The sequence below is a fragment of the Notechis scutatus genome, chromosome 3 (assembly GCF_049901735.1).
Source record: "Notechis scutatus isolate UNSWTSFEM ecotype Mainland chromosome 3, rNotScu1.2, whole genome shotgun sequence".
Classification (NCBI taxonomy): domain Eukaryota; kingdom Metazoa; phylum Chordata; class Lepidosauria; order Squamata; family Elapidae; genus Notechis; species Notechis scutatus.
This window is the reverse complement of record NC_142011.1, coordinates 102959030-102979354: the sequence shown is the minus strand read 5'-3', so window position 1 is coordinate 102979354 and position 20325 is coordinate 102959030. Positions and strand designations below refer to the sequence as shown.

Sequence of the window (20325 nt, the reverse complement as noted above, 5' to 3'; positions counted from 1 at the left end):
TAGAGGTGAGTATTCCAAGGTCCTTTGCTAAGGCACAGACAAATCTTTAAAACCGAGTTGCATCAACAAAAAACGTGGAAACTAAAGATGCCACAACTATGAAAGATTAACTAAAGATGCCACAACTATGAAAGATTCATGCAATTAATGCCTGGTTTAGTACCAGGCTAAATTTCTTCGGGATTGTTGTAAAGAAAAAAAAATAGAAGGGGAGAAGTACATTTACCACACTGAAGTACCAAAGACAGGAACGGGTGTAATGTAATAATCCTTACATAAATGTATAAAATCCTACACTTATCTATCTGAAGGCAAATCTTTCTGGATTTGATGGAACTGACTGTTGGGTCCATAAAGGTTTATACTTTAGGCGCGTTCTTTCCAAACGCGGAGCTACAGGTCTTAAAAAGAAATATTGCTCAAACAAAACAAAAACAAAAACAAAACGGGGACGAACTTCTTCAGTACAAAGCCCTTCGCAGTTTCCGTAGGATATAAGCGTTTGAATTTCACTCCGCTATGAATCCCTTTTGACACTTCTCGGCGGACAACCTTCCAACCTCGGATACTGTGAAGAGTTAATTTCAAGGCAGCGGATTTAAGTATTGCTTCCGGGCATGCTCAGTATTTCCAAAAAAGTGGGAGGGGGAAGAGGGGGGTGAAAACAGAGAGAAGGGCGGAGGGAGGAGACGTCTCTTCTGCTTAGTGTGATGTTGAAACCGACGTTGGACTTCATTGATCCCGAATAGCGGAGTGGTAAGTTTATTGTGTATTGCATTTTTGGGAAGCATTGGCTTAACTTGGATTGGAAAGGAGAGTATGAGGATAGAGCCCTCCTTTGGGTGTAAAAAGATCTCAAAACACCCATAAAAGAAAACAAAAACAAGGGGAAAAAAACAACAACTGAGATTGAGGAAGCGAAGCTCGTGACTGGCTAAACATCTGTGCTGTAGCTGATCTTTTTCTTTTGATATAGCTTTATTAAATTTCAAAATCAAACATTAAAATGCAAACTAACATAAAAGGAAAAAGGGGGAATCGGGACAAATTAAAAGTGACAAGAAAAATACATCAAAGAGCTGTTATAGTAGTGACCTTCGACAATAATAATGATTTCAATAAATTGTTTAAAATATATTAAAGAAGTTAAAGCACTATTTAAATTAAAATTTTGTTTTTAAATTATTTAAAAAGAATTATATGACTATTTAAATAATAATGTAAACTCTTAAGTTTAAATAGTGGCTCATCTACTTTTGATGTCCCTTTGCAAAAGCAGCGTTCAGGGAAGGTAGCAATGGTCTGAAAGTAGGTTTTCACATGAGCTTAGAGAGAAATTTAGGAACTGAGTTTTGGGATTATTTTTTTTTCATAAAATGAAAAAGTTTGGCTTCTGCCAATGAAATTGGGTGTACTTGTGTCCATGTGAAACATTACTTGTCCAACGCTTGGATGAAACTTATCAAATATTGGAGCTAGCAATGAGTTTTACAAAATTCTTACTCATGATTGTGTTTATGCGATCCTTAAAAGCTGTGCCGGAAGTTCCACCTATCACATGTTGCTGCCTGTTAGGTGTTCTGAAAAAAGCCTAATTAAATTAGTTTACTGTAGATAGAAAGCAATGATTCCTCTCTGTCTGAAAACAAAGTAAGAGATTACATTTTGAATTACCTTTGTTCTCGACAATTAGCAGGAACACTCCTAGCACTCCTTTATACAAATAAAATAGCTCTATAGTATTAACCAAAATAAATTAGGCACTGAGTCCATGGAAGACAAATGCCAAATCTGATAGTAATATTGGGTAAATGCCGAAAAGAATATACTCTCCAGTCTCTTCATGTGATGGGAGTGGGGGAAAATATTGCTATGTAAGCTGGAGAAAAAGCATAGGATGTGTTTTGGATTAGGACAAATTAAAATGTAACAACACCTAACAAAATTCATCAACCTGTTGCGCTGAAAGTTAGCAGATTTCATATCCTCTTAATGAAATTACTATTCCTGAAATTTAGGGTTTTTTAAAAAATATTATTAATTCCAATGCTATCCAATGAAAGATAATTGTGATCCTAGAAGAGTTGATAGGTCTCTGGACCAGCACCAATTAAGAAACCTGTTTTCCAAATCCAAACTAAACTGGGGTCCAAACTAAAACCTCTGTTCATCAGTAATAAGACTGTTGAATATCTTCCATTGATTTCCAGGAATATTTATCTGGCCCTGGTCACTCAGGGCCAGTCAGATCTAGTCAACATATAGCCTCAACATTATATTGTTGATGGCCTCAACATATTGCATTATTTGTTATATGTTGTTGATGAAACTCCACAAAGCTGTTTGAGTCTAATGTTACCACATGATTTGTGGCCAGAGTCCTATACCAGAAATAGTAAGCAATGTTCTTGGAAGATGTTTACATATTTTTGGTCCTGAACTTTGCCTTAAAGTTTTAGTATTAACAGAAATCACCCACTGCTCAGTATTTTTTTTCCTTATTCCAGACAGATTTCTTCTATATCTGACTCAGCTTGTTTCATGGCGCTCCAGAAGAAGCTACAGGGGCTGGTTGCTGCCACCATTACTCCAATGACTGAAGATGGGTAAATGTTTTATTGATGCTAAAAGCAGTATTAGATCAGTTTGGTGGGCTCAGAAATTAATTTAAATGTACTATTTTCAAACATTTTCAAATATAGGTGCAATGGCCTTCCACATAGCAATAATTAACTAGTGCCTTGAGTCTTATCATATTTAGTTTTTTTTTTGTTTTTAGAAGTATTTAACACAACCTGAATTGCCTGAAATACCTTTATTCAACTATACAAATGGAATGTATACTTTGCAATTTTCCCTTCCTGTCTTCTACATTTGCTAAAATCCATTTTTATTCTGCACTTGGCTTTTATCTTCCCTGTATTTAATAATTACTTTGGAAAGTAATTCTTGAGACTTACATTGTGCATGTATCTCTGTGTGTGACAGTTTTCAATATAGCTGGTTTTCAAATCCTTAGGTGTGTCTGAAGTAGTTTTTCAGTTTCTAGTCTATATAGATTCTCTCGTCAGATGCAGGAGGGCCTAATGCAGAGTCATGTCACTGCAATATAGAATAAACCAAGGTTTTTCGAAAATATACTACCAGTATCATTTGGCACTACGGTAGTCAATTTGGAAGAAGAAAATGCTGTAACAGACTTGTGTCTGATATTGTAAGCAGTCTTTTGTTAATATTTTGGAGACATTGTAGGTACATCCAGCTCCCATGTAAAGTCCATGGTACTGGGAAAGGTGGAATGAAATAGAGGAGTATGATCAGCAACAGACATGATTACAATAGCAATGGGTACACATCATTGGAAGACTTGAAGGGCCAGGTTAGGCATTGATTATCCTGGAGAAATTCTATGTGGTTGCTGAAAGTTGACATTGACTTGGTGGTACATCAATTTTCTCTATAACAAATACACCTGTCAGAGACTTTATCCAACTGTAGAACACTCGGCAGTAACTCTTGTTTGGTAAACTTAAGAGCAGTTAGTGAACTAGGAGGCTGCTGCTGATATTGTGCAAGGATGAAGGCATCCAAAATTAGCTTGACTTTCTCAGGCTATTGGAGATAATGTGACTGTCAGCTTTATTTATGTGAAGAATAGTTTTGAGCAAAACGTAGTAAATTTGGAATGAGAATGTATAGCACAGGGGACAATGCCTTTGGTTACTTTCATATTTCTGGGACAAAAGCTGTCTCTAGCTGGGGATATTTGAGACCTTTTGTCCTTCATTGATCCTCCCTGGATTTTAATAGGAAAGGTGATGGTGAAAATGCCTTTCTATGTGTGCTAAAACTTGTTCCAAAGCAAAATCTTGAAAGTCAAACCGAAATTCAACTCTTAACAGATTATTCTGTTTGAACCACTTTCTGCTTGCTTTTATAAACTAATTTCCCCCCTTTATAAAATGTACTTTGAGGGAAGTAGTAGAAGCTGCTTATTCAATCTTATTCACTATTTTGTGCCAATGACAGAAGGGGCGAGGAGGGGGGGAATCTGAAGCTCCAACTCTTTAAGAACTTTAGTTTGTAAGATGTTACTTGTAAAAAGTTTTTTATAACTAGTTCCATCTGCTCTGTTATGTTCCTTTTTCTTTTTAGAAACATCAATCTCTCTCTGATCAGACAGTATGTGGATTACCTAATAAATCAGCAAGGTGTCAAGAATGTATTTGGTAAGATATAGATAATATGTATTCCGAGGAAATTTTTCTTTTGAATAAAAAGAACAGCTTCTGGTTCAGAAACAGATACAGTATCAAATATGGATAACCAAGAAGAGATGAATGGTGACTTATCCAGCATATAACTAAACTGAACACAAATACAGTCCATTTAACAAATTAACAGAGTTGGAAGAGTCTTTGTAGGTCCTCAGGGACCACAAAACTCATAATTTTAAATCCCAGGGACCACTAACCAGTTCTGTGGACATGGCCTAATTTGTGGGTGTGGCTTGGTGGTCATGTGACTGGCTGGACATGGCTTGTATGTAAATATTATAAATATTTATATAAATATTGAATTTTTTATTAAAAAAAGAGCAACTTTTACCCAAAATCAGGCAAAGCAGGCAGGCAGATTGAGTTGCTCAGAATCACAGATTCATTCAGAGTTCTATCTATCTGCCATCGGCTAGCTCAGTCTGTCACATAAAATTTGCTAGCAAGCAAAAATCACAAAATTAACTCACAGCACACCATGTATGTAAATATTGATTTTTTAATAAAAAAAATAGAGCAACTTTTACCCAAAATCAATTTTAGAGGTTCCTTGGTTGGTCTGTTTACTGCTAACTTTGGCAGTTTCTATATCGGGGTATTGCTTACTTAATTGTTGGGCCTGAAGTTAACCTTGAAGTTAATCTACGCTGATCTGGTTGCCAGCATCTCTCCACCAGTAATCAACAACCAGATCAGCATAAATTAACTCCAAGGTTAACTTCAGACCCAACAATCAAGTAAGCAATACCCCAATATAAGAAACTGCCAAAGTTAGCAGTAAACAGACCAATCAAAGAACCTCTAAAACCACCCCCACCCACATAGACAAGCAAGTCAGCAGAATATAAACTTGACAGCAAACAGCACTGCTTACTACCACTGATGATGTTACCTGGTTAGGGTAATGAAATGTCTGCAAGAAAACAAGCACAGAGAGCACCAAGGATAATCATGCTGAGATGTGACTAGGAACTTCCAAGTATCTGACACATTTGATGGGCATTAGATGAGAAAACCTTCCTGCACAACTAAGAAAACTTGGGAATAAATAGTAAAACCATCAGAAATAAGAAATAAATGCATGTAAGTTTAATAAATACTAAACTGATTTTTTTCAGTTTTCTCAGTAATAAAAAAATGTCTGCCATCCTTGCTTGATTTTTCCATGTCCATTTTTCTAGTTGGTTTAATTTTAATTGCTCCTGTTGGTTTGAATGACAGTTCTGAATAATTTTGCTTTATTTTTATTTCCAAATATGTCTGTTGTGAATGTTTCCAAATAAAGCTGTTTTAACCTGCCACCTGAAGTTTTGAGGGATGTGGCCAAGTGAACTCTAGGGGAAGTGTCACCATTAGGTTTTGATATTTACAATCGCATTAGATGCCTTGAAGGCAATGTAATGTAATGTGTCTTTTAACTTTCTTTGTTAAATCACTTTATATTCTATTCTTTTATATGTCAAATATATATATTTTAACAACAGTGAATGGAACAACAGGAGAAGGTCTATCCCTAAGCATTCAGGAGAGAAAACAGCTGGCAGAGGAATGGGTGACTCAAGGCAAGAATAAGTGAGTAATCTTTGTGGCAGAGGTTGCAGTAGATTGTGAAATCTGCATTCTCAGATTGATGCTGTTGCTTGGGGGGGGTGGGGATAATGCCAGTGAATGAGATTGTTTTCACAGAATTTTGCAGAATTGGTTATTTATAATAAGTTAATTGTTATTTGAAAATTCTCTTGCTTCTTCCTGTTGAGCAAAGAGGGAAAATAGGAAGCAATTACTGTGACAGTTTCCTCAACCTGATTTATTTCAAAGCTGCTGGACTTCACTGTTTATAGTTGATGGTTCACTATGCAACTGTCAATTAAGTTCAACACATCTGGAAGATACCAGGTTAGATCTATTGAATTAGTTATATCTGCCTTATTTTGTCTCAGGCAGAAGTGGGACTTTACATGCTGCTGATCAATAACCCCCAACATGCCTTACCATTGGTCATGTTGGCTGAGGCTACTTGGAAGTGGTAGTTCAGCAGTAGTTGTAGATCCAGAGGCTGACAATGAGGCAAAAAAAGATTGCATCTGGGGAAAGGGATAACGCTGTTGACCAAGACAGGACTCTTGTGCTATAATTCTGGTTCAGAAACAAGAAAAATCCCTTTATGAACTCCACTCCATGAGAGTATTTCTACTGTGACTTTGTAGCTACTGTCATTGTGATCACTTAAGCTCTATGCAAAGATCCTTTTTCCAAGGATAAAACACCAAACATAAAAGTGTGGATCTGGCAACAGGGGAGAGAGATGATAGAGAGTTGTTGACAACGCTGTCTTATTGGTAAGCTGATAATTGCACTGATTGGCTATATGAAATTCTGAGCATTTCAAAGACCGTCTCAGTTATAGATGCTGCTGTTGTCATTGCCAGTCCCAGCTGCCTCAGTTCCTAACATGTCAGTGTCCTTATTTCCTGTGCTAGGATGTTTCCTTTCCCACATCCTCTCAGTATCACCAGCCAGTAAAAAAACAACACCCATCCACTGAACAAAGTACTAGCTATGGTTTGGAGAGATAGCTAAATGCACAGGTTTAGCCATCTGTTAGAACTCTCTTTTTCACCTACTAATTTTCACTGCCTGGCCAGGAGAAACAATAGCAATAGCACTTAGACTTATATACTACTTCACAGTGCTTTGCAGCCCTCTCTAAGCAGATGACAGAGTCAGCATATTGCCCCCAACAATCTGAGTCCTCTTTTACCGACCTCGGAAGGATGGAAGGCAGAGTCAACCTTGAGCCAGGTAGGATAGGCAGACTAGGCAGAGGAAAAGAAAATTCTTTAATCATTAGATTTGCAAACCTATCTCCAGTGTGGAGGCCAGCATTAGTTGGAATGGTAAAATAACTGACCACCCTGAACAGTAACTGATAGGAGTAATTTTAAGCTACCTCAGTTATGGTTGGGGGTAAGATGAAGGCAACATCACAGAAACAGGTTAGAAAGAATAAGAGACACCAACCAATGTCCATACAACGCTTAGATACTAGTAGGGGAAAATCCACCAATTGCTGGCAATGAAAATAGCAATAGCACTTCGATTTATATACGGCTTCATAGTGCTTTACAGCCCTCTCTGAGTTGTTTACAGTGTCAGCAAATTCTCTCCAACAAAATGATCATGAGCTGGCAGAAAAAAGATTCTTAAGTTTTGGAGTCAGTAGTATAAATGCTTTTTCAAAGAAAATATCTCAGCTCTTAACAGATACAAAATAATTACAGGCTTGACTTTTTTCACTTAATATGTAGTTTCAAATAAATGGTTCTGGGCACCTGCATGTAAGATTATATGATGTAATTGAAATTATTCCCTTTTTTGGAGATATGCAAAATACAAGTAGTCCTCAACTTACAACCATTAATTTAGTGACTGAGGTTACAACAACGTTGAAAAAGTGACTTATGACCATTTTTTCATACTTATGACCATTGTAGCATCCGCATGGTTATGTGATCCAAATTCGAACTCTTGGCAGTTAGCATGCAGTTGCACTGTCCCAAGGTCAGGTGATCACCATGTCAGGGTTCCAAGTAATGACTCCATTGCAAGCAAAAACTCCGGGCAAGTGAATTCCTCAAATAGCTTTATTGGAAATATCATATTGGCACATATCTGGTTTTCACCTGATTAAAAATAAAAGTTTTTCCTTCAATCCCAATCAATCAGTCACATGGCCCAATCACTGCAGCACCCGCTGGTCTGGTGACATCACTCTTCCTTCCTTCGACCAGGTGTGAGACTGTCCTTGGCTCCCAGGAGAAAGTCTTGAGAAAATATTTTATGATGACTACACAAGCCCAGCTATCTCTAATCCCCGCTCCCTATCCCTATATTGACCGAGGTCAACACTGAAGCTCCAAGAGGTCAGCTTCAGGGTTGGCACACCATTTGTAACCTTCCCAGCTGGCTTCCAACAAGCAAAGTCAATAGGGAAAGGCAGACTTGCTTAACAGCTTTTAAAGTAACAACTGCAGTGATGCACTTAACAACAGTGTCAAAAAAGATGTACAATGGGGCACTTTTCATTAACTGTCTTGCTTAGGAATGGAATTTTTGGGCTCAATTGTGATTGTAAGTTAAAGATCATACATTGCCTCCAAATTTTGAAATTCAGACTTGATGCAATAAGAAGGCTATAGAGAGTAAAGCCAAAGTATCAGTCAATGCTGTGGGTATGTTTTTTTTTTTTTTAAATAAACAGGCATGACCATAGGCTTAATACCACCCATTTAAACGCATCTCCTCTTCAGTAGTGGCTGCAACCATGGGGCTAAGGCAAGGGTCTTCAAACTTGGAAAGTTTAAGACTTGTGGACTTCAACTCCCAGAATTCCTGAGCTAACATGACTGGAAGAGGAATTCTGGGAGTTGAAGTCCACAAGTCTTAAAGCTGTCTAGTTTGAAGACCCCTGGGCTGAGGGATATTTGCATTTTATTTAAGGGAATAAGCTCTTCCTCCTCCTCCAACTCTCCCCACATAAGATTGCTAAAATGTGAGCTTATCAGTGATAGACATCAAGGTCATATAACACATAAAGCAAGATAATATTGAGAAATAATTAATCATCAGTTTAATTATCACACTCCCATATTTTGATAATCTTTTTTTTTTAATTTCTTTCCCTGCAGGCTGGATCATGTAATAATTCATGTTGGATCACTGAGCTTGCCTGAATCCAAGGATCTGGTGAGTGTGTCTGTTTGTGCACTTTTCTCTTTGGCCGTGCTTCGATTTTTACACAGCAGAATACTGAGAGCAAGGAGAAAACTTTTCCAAAAAGGAGGCATTACTCCCAAATATGGTCTGAGCGATCAAAAAGGGAGCCAATTTCATTATCGCCATAGGTAATTTTCCAGGTAAAACCAGACAGGAAACATGATTAGATTAACTAGTTCTCTTTAAGGCTTCATTAACAGAATTTTCCAAGTTTAAAGGTACAATACTCCCCTATCACTTTTAACTGCTTCATCAATCAGGATGTGTTCTTCCTAAATTTCTTCTTCTGACTGTTAAGCAAGGGTGTGAAACTCACAGCCTCTGGGCCCCACCCCCACCCAGTTTAGTGAAGGGGGAAAATGTCCAAATATGCCACTTGAGGATGTGAGTTTAACCTCCCCTGCTGCTAAGCCACTGGGGAGCTTTTATAGTCTGACATCAGCAGATCCTATTGCCATATTAACTGCTTAACATTTCTCATTTTTTTCAGCATTATTTAACAATAGCCATATAAATATCTCTTTTCAGTTCATTTCCTTTCTTTGTTTCCAGGCCAAGCATGCAGCCCAGATAGGAGCGGATGGCATATCTGTCATTTCCCCTTTTTTCTTCAAACACATAAATAAAGGTGAATAGATCATTACATTTCACCAAATTGTTTTCCCACTTGTCAGCCCCTTCTTAAACAGGTTTCATAAATACATAAACATGTAAATTATAGTAAAGATGGGCAATCTTTTGGTTAGAGGTTTGGGCTGATATTAAAGATTCTGCAAATGTTTTGAATAGAAAACTGCACCATTATTCAGAGGAAGCTCCAAGCTCTGTAGAGAAAGCCGTTTGGGGAAGTCATAAGCTGCTCACAGCTGTGATAAAATATTGGAAATGAAGGCAGTTTTTGCAAAACCAGCTCTTTAGCTGGCTGCTGTTTCCAGCCTATAATTTTCTCTCCAGGTTCCTCAAAATGCATACAGGCAGAGCTGTGTGGGGTTTTTTTGGGTGAGAGTGTAGGAAAAAAAAAATGAATATAGCGTTGCATGCAGATGGTATATGAGCAGCCCATATATCTTGTGAAATCTCAGCAGCCAGATGAGGTTTGCAGAAAAGAGATTTTTTGAGTCCTTGTTGCTTCCTTGATGACAAAAGGTAAGCTGAGCATGCTGGCTTTCTGCAAATTAGAGTGTGTCAGGATTCCGGCAGTTACTCCAATTAAATCATGAGCCTTGAGCCACACTCCCAAAACTAAAAAAAGCTGTATTTGAAGTTGACATTCTGGCATTAGCCTGGGCATAGCCAACTCTGAGACACGTAATTCACTGTCAACTCATAAAACATTTTGTATGCACGTTTTATAGTTGTCAGAGTGCTTTACACAGAAAAGTCCAGCTTTTATAATTCTATCCCTTTCATTTCAAACTGGCTAATGAAGATTCTATGAGATCCTCGCTTGGAAATAATTACTTTTTGTTCCAGGCATCTACTAAAGAGCCTGCCAAGGAACGAACATTCAAGAAAAAGCTGAACGTTTTTCTGTTCTTATTCATTCTGGACAGGTGCCTGAATATTTACAAGCAGTGAAGATACATTTGATTTTTAATTCATGGGTGTCCAACCTTTTGGCTTCCCTGGGCCAAATTGAGCGAAGAGGACATATAAAATATATAATACACAGATAGTTCTCAATTTACAACCATTCATTTAGTGACTGTTCAAAGTTACAAAGACATTGGGGGGAAAATGGCTTATGGCCATTTTTCACACTTATGACTGTTGCAGTGTTCCTGTGATCACAGGATCAAAATTCAGACTCTTGGCAACTGGTTCATATTTATGATTGTTGAAGTGTCCCAGGGTCACTTGATCACCTTTTGCGACCTGACAAGCAAAGACAATGGGGAAGCCAGATTCACTTAACAGCCATGTTACTAATCTAACTGCCGAGATTCACTTAACAACCGTGGCAAAAAGGGGTTGTAAAATGGGGAGGAACTCAATAATTGTCTCACTTAGCAACAGAAACTTCGGGCCCAACTGTGGTTTTCAGTTGAGTTTTATAACATAAAATCATATAATAATGTTACAGGTTTATGATCTTGTGGGGTTGCATTACTAGATGTCCCAGAACCTCATGGGGCCTGTGGGCCATGGGTTGGACACACCTGGTCTCATGGTTAAGGTAACAGACCAGAAGCCAACTATGAGTTCTAGACTTTAGCATGAAAGTTGGCTGCATGACTTTGGGCCAGTCACTCAGTCTCTCAGCCCATAACATCAGGCTCAAACATCAAGCCAGTTAGTCAATTCCTGTCACAACTAATGGGTCAACTTTTGATCTGAAAAAAAAAACAAAAACAGACCCTGCAGTTGTGGTTAATCAAGGAACCACTGTTTAAAGTAATTAATATGAATTCAGCAGCTAAAATCTTCAACTTTGACAACGCTGTGCCTTCCAAAAGGGCTGAACTGAGGTTCCATCAATCTTTTCCAGTTCGGCCTGGATGATGATGAAATAACCAAAATGTGTAAAGTTGAAGAACATAGCCCTAGAATGAAAGCCCAAAATAATGCTTTCTCCATTTTCAGCTGTATATTTACCATTATTCTATGTTCCACATTGCTTCCCTTGTCCTACTTTAGATGAATTGGTTGCCTTCTTCCGGGATGTTGCATCTGAAGCTCCTAATATCCCATTCTATTATTATCACATTCCTCCTATCACTGGCATTAAATGTAAGTGATACAAATGCAGAAATCCAGTATATTTCAAAATAACTTGAGTGATAAGCAGTTCTGTTTTAATTATTCAGTTTACATTTTAAATTTCTGTAATTCATTTTTCTTGAATTTTTAAACCATGTCTAAGTAATGTTCCTTTAAGACCGCTGTTCTATGCTTGTTTTCTTCTAAGGAAACTTTCTTGAACACAGTAGAATTGATTTATTGGCAAAGATAGAGAATAAGACACCTCAAAATAACGTAGTATAGGTAATCCTCGACTTACAACAGTTCATGACTGTTTAATGACTGTTCAAACTTACAAAGGCACTGAAAAAAGGGACTTAGGACTGCTTTTCATACTTACACCCCCATAGTTACATGATCAAAATTCAGATGCTTGGCAATTGACTCATATTTATGACCGCTGCGGTGTCCCAGGGTCATGGGATCACCTTTTGTGACCACCTGATGAGCAAAATCAGTGGGGAAGCCAAATTCACTTAACAACCATGTTACTAACCCAACAACTGCAGAGGTTCAACTGTGGCAAGAAAGGTGGTAAAATGGGACAAAACTCACTTAACAAATATCTCATTTAACAATAGAAATTTTGGACTCAATTGTAGTCGTAAGTCAAGGACTACCTGTAGTTGGATAAGGCCCAAATACCTGAATTGGGAGTGGTTTAAAAAAAAAAAATATCTGGATTCTGGAAGATGCCACATTGCAAAAAGCTGCTGTAGGAAAAGCTTCCCACTTTTAATAACCACTCTTGGCTTTGTTGAGTAGAATTGCAACACAGTATGCATGTGCAATAAACAATTTTATCTTTAGCTTATTATTGCAATGATGCAACAGTGATAATGACTCTTTCTTGATCAGACATGAACACTTGGTTTACTGCAAGTCTCTTTTTGTACAGTTCGTGCTGAAGAATTACTAGATAGTATGAAAGAGCAGATTCCCACCTTTAAGGGGGTGAAGTTCAGTGACAGAGACCTCCTGGATCTGAGGCAATGCGTGCAAAAAAGTGAACAAGACCATTTTGTGTTTATGTATGGTGTGGATGAGGTAAGGGTTTTATATACAAAGTTGTTAACTATAGTCGACACAGGGTGGCTTCCTCTGAGAATATGACTATAAATAGAGTTGTATTCTGAATGCTGAATATTCTTAGGGCTTTCCTTGAGCAAAATGTGATACATTTTAATGAGGATGCAAATCTCTACATGGCAAGAGCCTTTGTCTTTGACTGGTTTGGGTGTAAAAGCTAAAATCTGTGGAGTAGGACAATCCCAAGAAAGAATGGAAAATCGACAGGAGGAGGGAATGAATAGCTGGAGGGGCTGTCCAGGAAAATAGACGGGTTTGGGAAATGATTGCCATCTTGCCAAAAATAGCATTATTATGATTGAACTATGTCAATTACAATTGGTTTTATGGGAACACTTCTGTTGGCTGCAGTGATATGTAAATAAAACGTGTAAATACCATTTTTCTTTCTTACTAAGTAGCAACTCCTGAGTGCACTGGTGATAGGAGCAAATGGGGCAGTTGGAAGGTAAGTTGTCTTTTGTACATGAGTGAAGGGCCTTTATGAATTGGGTGCTGTATCTTGTGTAGAGGTTCGCCACAGCCAACTTGCTGAGTCCAACTCACTGCGGGACAAGAGTTACATTAATATCAAAGAAATGGTGGAAAATGATTTGGATTAGGGTACATCCTCACCTACTAGTCAGTGAGATTTGGTTAACAACGGCAATGGACTGCTGGGATTATGGTCACTAAGCAGTGCAATCACATGTCACATTTTATGATCACAGCACTTAGCAATGGAAATTCTGGTTCCAAATACTGTTGTTACAAAGCCAGCTTTATGCAGACAAGTTTTGAATGCTTTAATTTACTTTTTCACTATTGGTATCTCTCTCTTTTTTTAACAGTACATATAACTACCTGGGCTGGGTACATAACTTAATATTGGAAGCTTTTGCCTCTGGAGATTTGTATACAGCACAAAAATATGAGGTATGTTTCTGCTGAAAAATAAGTCTTAAGGTCAAACTCAACCTCTGATGAATTACATGGACCTATTCATATTAGTTTTGTTTACTAATATGGAAGTGGTTTGCCATTGCTGCCTTCTGGATTTTTGTTGTTGTTGTTACTTTTCACTCTAGCTTAGAACCTGGGATCTCCCGTTGATCTCCTACCCAAGTAGTAAACTTAACAGGTCACATAATTAGATCCCTGTGTGTGAGTGTGTGTCTGACTAAAGCCAATTGCAAATTGCTTGTTACTTGCAATAATTACCACTAGGATTCAGGCATCATGGTAAATTTAATAAATTAAACTAAATTAAATATTAAGCCATAGCATGTATTACAGTCCTATGAAAGTATTATGAAATTGAAAGTGTGGAATTGATTCAGAAGTATTATACAGATTAGAAGAGAGTGGAACAGTGTTTGGATAAATAAATAGAAAGAGTTAGAAAGTGACAAGACAATAGCAACAGACTTCAAGCATTCTTAAACAAGTAGATTACTGATGATGGGAACATCTCAGGTTGTGATCCATAGGAGGTCTGGATCTGAAAAGAAAACTCCTCTAAAGAGTCCCCCATTTCTCATTTATACAAATTAGTGCGAAATGTCATAATAGAATGTAATTAATTCAGCCCCATTAATCCTCTGGGATTCAACATACCAATACAAATCCTGGATAACTTTGTCTGAAGTGAAAATTTTAAAAAAATTGGAATGTCATCTGTGTAATGATATCTTGCTTAGTATGCTCATGTAGATCATTAATCCTTTGCTGTTACTTTCTGAAACAATATGTCCAAATAGGAACTAGAGTACAATATAATGATTATATACTTATTATCTTCCCCAGAAGGCTTTCATGACTAATAGCCTCAAAAGTAACAGAAAATTCCAGAATTAACAGTCATATTTGTTCTTGATAAGGTCTTCTAGAACAGCAGTCGCCAACCGGTGGGCCACAGCCCACAGGTGGTCCGCGAGAAAATTTTGGTGGGCTGCAGAGAAATGTCACCCCCAGAACACCCCTCAAAGCAATTAATCCAGGCTGCACAGAAACACAAGGCTGCGCCGCCCACATGGCCCGCGGGAACCCTCCCTGCCTATTCACTCCTTACCCGGCAAACTTACCAGCTAAATTACTATTTTTCCTTTTTTCCCCCCGACATCAGCTGTTCTGCTGTGCCGGGAGATTTAGATTAGCTAGGAAGCAGGAAATGGTTGGATTTCTTGCTTTCTAGCTAGTCTTTAGATCTTCGGCTCAGCACAGCTGAACCTCCCTTAGGACTGAAGGTTCTATTATTTAGTGCAGACTGACAGCAAACAAATTTTATGTGACAGAACTGAGCTAGCCGATGGCAGATAGATAGATCTCTGAATGAATCTGTGATTCTGTGAGCAACTCAATCTGCCTGCCTGCTTTGCCTGATTTTGGGTAAAAGTTGCTCTTTTTTAATAAAAAAATCAATATTTATATAAATCTTTATAATATTTACATACACGCATGCCCAGCCAATCACATGCCCACCAAGCCACACCCACAAATTAGGCCACGTAGTTAGTGGTCCCTGGGATTTAAAATTATGAGTTTGGTGGTCCCTGAGGTCCAAAAGGTTGGCGACCCCTGTTCTAGAAGGTGATCCAATCAGTGTCCATTTCAAAACCATACCTCAAAGCAGATTAAAATAGAATCAGATAATTAGTCTCTTAAAAGAGAATGTGGAATATAACAACAGTTCTGTGTAATGAATCAGATAAATGTTAGCCTATATAGCAGGGGTGGGATTCAAAAATTTTAACAACCGGTTCTGTGGGCGTGGCTTGGTGGTCATGTGACTGGGTGGACATGGCTTGGTGGTCATGTTATTGGCTGGGTGTGGCCAACTCAATATCACATCGAGGCACGCATCTCCTCGCTTGGCCTCTCATGACTGTGGGGATGCTACAACAGTCGTAAGTGTGAAAAATGGTCATAAGTCACAGTGCCATTGTAACTTTAAATGGTCACTCCACACAAGCAAAGTACCAGCAAAGGAGGGGAAAAAAACCCTAGAGAAGTTCCTGAGACAGGAAGTCTAGTCCTGCCAAGAATGTAATAAGGGTTAACTGAGAGGCAGTTTCTGTAAACAACACCAGAATGTTTCCTTCCTGCCTTCCTTACAGGATTAGGCCAGTAATTTCTTTTAACAACCAGTTCTCTGAACTGCTTAGAATGTTAACAACCGGTTCTAGCGAATAGGTGCGAACTGGTAGAATCCCACCCCTGCTATATAGGTCTTTTGAATCCCAGAACTGTTCTTACATTCTTTTCATTCATAGTGGCCAACAGAGACAAAAGAGATACAATACTTTCCCTCTTGTACCCCCATTAACACTTTATGAATTATTTTAAATAATTTGGACAATTTCCAAGTTGACAGCTATTTCTATGATAAGAAATATATAGGCCATAGACTTCAGTGTGCATTGTGTGAAGAATTTATATAGGAACTACTCAATCCAACTGCCTTGTTACAAAGAAATATATGTAAATAACCGTTAGCTATTACAGTTACTTCAGAAACCTTTTCCTGGTTGTTTCCATCAAGACAATATATAATACTGACTGCATTAGATGAATAGTAATAATACTTTGTTTCTCTTAGTTCTGTATTCAGGAGTTCTTTGGCTTTCTCATTTCACTAGGTAAGTACTTCAGTAATTTAACCCATTTGCTAAATAACTCGCTAGAATGGACTGAATGCTTCTCAGTTTTCCCTAAATAGTTTCCATCTCCCAGAAGTTCAGTTCTGTAGAATTCTGTTCAAGCATGTTTCGTTCATTCTTTTATAAATTGCTCTTCATATTTTCTTCTACTGGTGGTCCTCTCTTAATGGTAATTGGGCCTGGCAACTCCATTGTTAAGCAGTGCAGTCTTGAAATGCAATACCACATAACAGTGCTGCTTAGCAACAATTCCAGCAGTCCCCAATTACTGTTTTAAAGCAAATCACTATGTTGTTCAGCAAGGACCTCATGTGACCACATCTTTTGACTTCCTTCTGGCTTCCCCATTGACTTTGCTTGAGGGAAACTGACAGAGAAGGCCACAAATCACAATCACATGACTGTGGGGCATTGTAAAGGTTAGAAATCTGGGCATGATCACACCCAGATCAGGGGGGAGGGGGGAAGACTGTGGTGGCTGATTGTAAGTACCATTCATTCAGTACTATCATAAGTTTAATCAGTCACTAAACGAGTGGTCGTTAACCAAGGTGATTGGTGATTTCCTGTTTTCTGTTTATTCAGACTTTCCTTTTTCAAATGCATTTTTAAGGATTGTGTAGCTATTGCAATCTGAAGCAGGTACAACTGTGATCCTTAAAGAAGCCATACGTTTTGCTAGTATCACATACCAGTAGTAGCCATTCACTTCCAGGAATTAAGGAGGCAGTAAAGACAAAAGTTGTACTTGTTCCCACCTCCTTAACTCTAGCCCAGAAAAAAAAGTGTGCCTTTTTTAGGAGCCACTGACAGGGACAATGATTGCACCCATCCCGGATTTGAAACATCTCTTCTACTTTGAATCTGAATCCCTATCTTTCTCATTTTAGTATAGGTACTCCTTGACCTACAACCTTTCATTCAGCAACCATTCAAACTTCACATCAGCACTGAATGAATGGTAGGTTACAACCAGAGTTCTGGCTATCCCAGTACCCTCACAAGTCACATGATTGTTATCAGTAACTTAGGCTGCTACTTATGACTAGTTATGATCGCTATCTGCAATCTTCCTTGCTGACTTCCTTACAAAGCTGGCAGGGAAGGTCACAGATCACCAGGGTATCTCCCACCGGGCACCTTCCCCTAGTTTCTGTGTGCCTGAATCACGCCAGCCTCATGCACTCCCCCACATCCTCCCTGAAACTTCACTGCACCTCCTCTCTTGCACACCCTCCACAACCCCCATTGCGCCACCCTCATGTACCCTCCCCAACCCAGACTGCACCTTTCACGCACCCTGTCTGTGTTCTGGCCCAGCCGGGTTCCCCGAGAGCAAACACAGATAAACTCAGTAACTCAAACTTTCAAGGCTTTAATCTAAAAATAAACCTCTTTGTAGATAACAGATGGCTTGCAGCCAATTAGTCCAATTAGAAAAACCTTGATAGAGGTCTTCAAATAAATCAGAGTCTTTAATCACAACACTGAATCCTTTGAACATTTTTGCCTTTTGCAAAGGCAAAAACCGTTTGAAACCAGGCTTATATTCCCTGGAGGGAGGGGCCATTAATTAGCATTCTTACTCCCGAGTCGCCTGTGCTGCTCTTCCATGAATCATCCTGCTCTCACTCGCACGTAGCGCAGGCTCCTCAGGAACATCCTCCTCATTGCTGCTAGCTAACCACAACACTCTGATCCATGCAATACCTCTCATGCTTCCCTTCACGCACCCTCCCCAACCTCCACTGACCCACCATTCCTGCTGGCCGAAGACTTGCAGATTTCTGCCAACTTTCCCCCCCACCCCCGACTTTGGTCATGAATAGCTTGTGGGAAGTTGCCTCACCTAACAACCCTGTGATTTGGATAACGAAAGCAAGCAGAGTTGCAAGGATTGCTGTTGCTAAGCAACGTGATTGCATTTTATAACTGCATTGCTTAGCCATTATCTGCATTACATTAACACATCACTAAAAAGAAACCTATCAATTGATATGCTATAGTATATTAACTGAATTATTTTTGCACTTTGGGCAGGCTTTGGTGTTCCACAAATCAAAGCGGTCATGACATTATTTTCCGGGATCCCGATGGGCCCACCGCGACTTCCACTTTCACCTGTCTCTGATGACTACATTGTTAAAGTAAAAACCAAACTGGAAAGCCTGAATAACTGTCTCTCTGGTTCAGTCTTAAAAAAATAGTCCATATAATTTGATAAACAGGTAACTTGAAATGTAGGATTTGAAATACTTGCGGATTGCACCATTTTCATGAGGTTTCAGGAATTTGGCCTGGACAACTTCCTATCCAGAATGATCTGGCCTTGTTTGTGTGGAAGATGATACCTGCTTATAGTCTGCCAATACTGAAGTTTTACAGGGGAAAGAAACTAATTTTGAAACAGGAGGATTTTGTTTCCAACAAATAAAGAAGTCTTATCTCCTGAAATTCTTCTGCAACATTAGAGAGCGTAGCACAATTTAAGCAACTGATTTATTTCTTATTATTTTCATATCTGGATGAACAATAATGTAGTGCTCAAAGCTCTGCATTTATAGAACCCAAACTCTGGAAGTCTTTTATGTTTACTCTTGAAATTTACATAGTTGAAAACTTGAAATAGGAACTTGTCCAATTGGAATAATGAATTGTAATTAACAAATGTTTTCTAGCTTTAAAAAAAAACAAGTGCCATTTTTTAAAATAATGAAAGAGTAATAAAAAAAAAGGAATAAAGCTAATTATACACTCCTTGCCTAGAAGGCTAAACAAAAAAGTATTTTTTTAAAAAATAACCTGGGATTTCATCTCAACTTATCTAGGATACACGCATTCACCTTTACAAAGAAGTAAATCATGAAATGGAACTTATTCTCAGCATTATGTTTTTGAACTTTATGTTTTTGTTTACAACCAAGTTTTCAACCATAGGCAGCCTATGAGATAAGTATTAGCCTCAAAGTATATTATAATATTGCAGGAAAAGGAAAGGACTGTTATACTAACCTTGGATGACACTGTTTTGATGTGAAAATGAGTAAAGCTGGCATTTCCTTGATCAAATTGAAATTCTAACTATTAGAATTACTAGTTTACTAGGCTCAGGAATGATAAAGGAGACATCATGAAAAGAAATTCCTTTCCATCTGATAATATCCTGAGTGTGTTAAACTAACCCACCTCCAAGCTACCAAATCTATCCTGATTATGGGAGTTGTAGTTCAAATAAATGGATGAAACAGTAGCAGATACAATCATTTTGTCACCAAACAGCTATCTAGAAACAGTGTAGAGTTCTTCTTTAAAAGAACTGCAAGAGGCAGTAAGATCTTGAATTTAAAACAACACTCAATTAAGCTAACTTGTTATATTTTTTAACCCATGCTATTATTGGCAGATTTTCCCTTGTGCTGATCAAATAGGAAAAATGAAAGCTCTTTACAAATAATGATTATGTGTCAAATACATCCTGACCATTGTATGTTTAGCATGCAGGTATTCCTTGGATTATAATAGTAATTGGGATTAAGATTTTACACCCCTGAAAATGTATCTTAAAATGTGTTGAACATCTTGCCTGTTGCATTAGAAGATGGGCAAGATATTCTTCATGGGAAATTGTTCAGCCCTGTATTTCTTAATGAAGACTGCCTATTAAAATTCTATTATAATCCATTAGTTTTTGGTCTTATAGAAAACCAGGAACTTCAAAATCGAATCATATTCTTTCTTTATATCTTAATTATAATGTGCAGGTAGGGCTTTAATGAATAATCGCCCACCCATCGTTTACACTT

At 38.2% G+C, this 20325-nt stretch overlaps 1 protein-coding gene across 2 annotated transcripts; it reads left to right on the top strand.

The window, feature by feature from the left end:
- Positions 1 to 632: 632 nt before the first annotated feature.
- NPL (N-acetylneuraminate pyruvate lyase) lies at positions 633 to 20194 on the top strand. Of its 2 annotated transcripts, XR_015748714.1 has the most exons (13): positions 633 to 756; positions 2508 to 2606; positions 4156 to 4229; positions 5762 to 5849; positions 8966 to 9023; positions 9606 to 9681; positions 11691 to 11783; positions 12694 to 12842; positions 13286 to 13332; positions 13715 to 13799; positions 16462 to 16501; positions 17413 to 17483; positions 18563 to 18695. XR_015748714.1 is itself a non-coding variant. In XM_026669257.2 (12 exons), exons 2-12 carry the CDS (start codon positions 2542 to 2544, stop codon positions 18727 to 18729), a joined length of 942 nt encoding a protein of 313 aa, XP_026525042.2. In that variant the 5' UTR covers positions 633 to 756; positions 2508 to 2541; the 3' UTR covers positions 18730 to 20194. The 2 variants fall into 2 exon arrangements, 1 of the variants encoding a protein (XP_026525042.2); XM_026669257.2 differs by lacking the exon at positions 17413 to 17483 and having other exon boundaries at positions 18563 to 20194.
- The last annotated feature ends 131 nt before the right edge of the window (positions 20195 to 20325 follow it).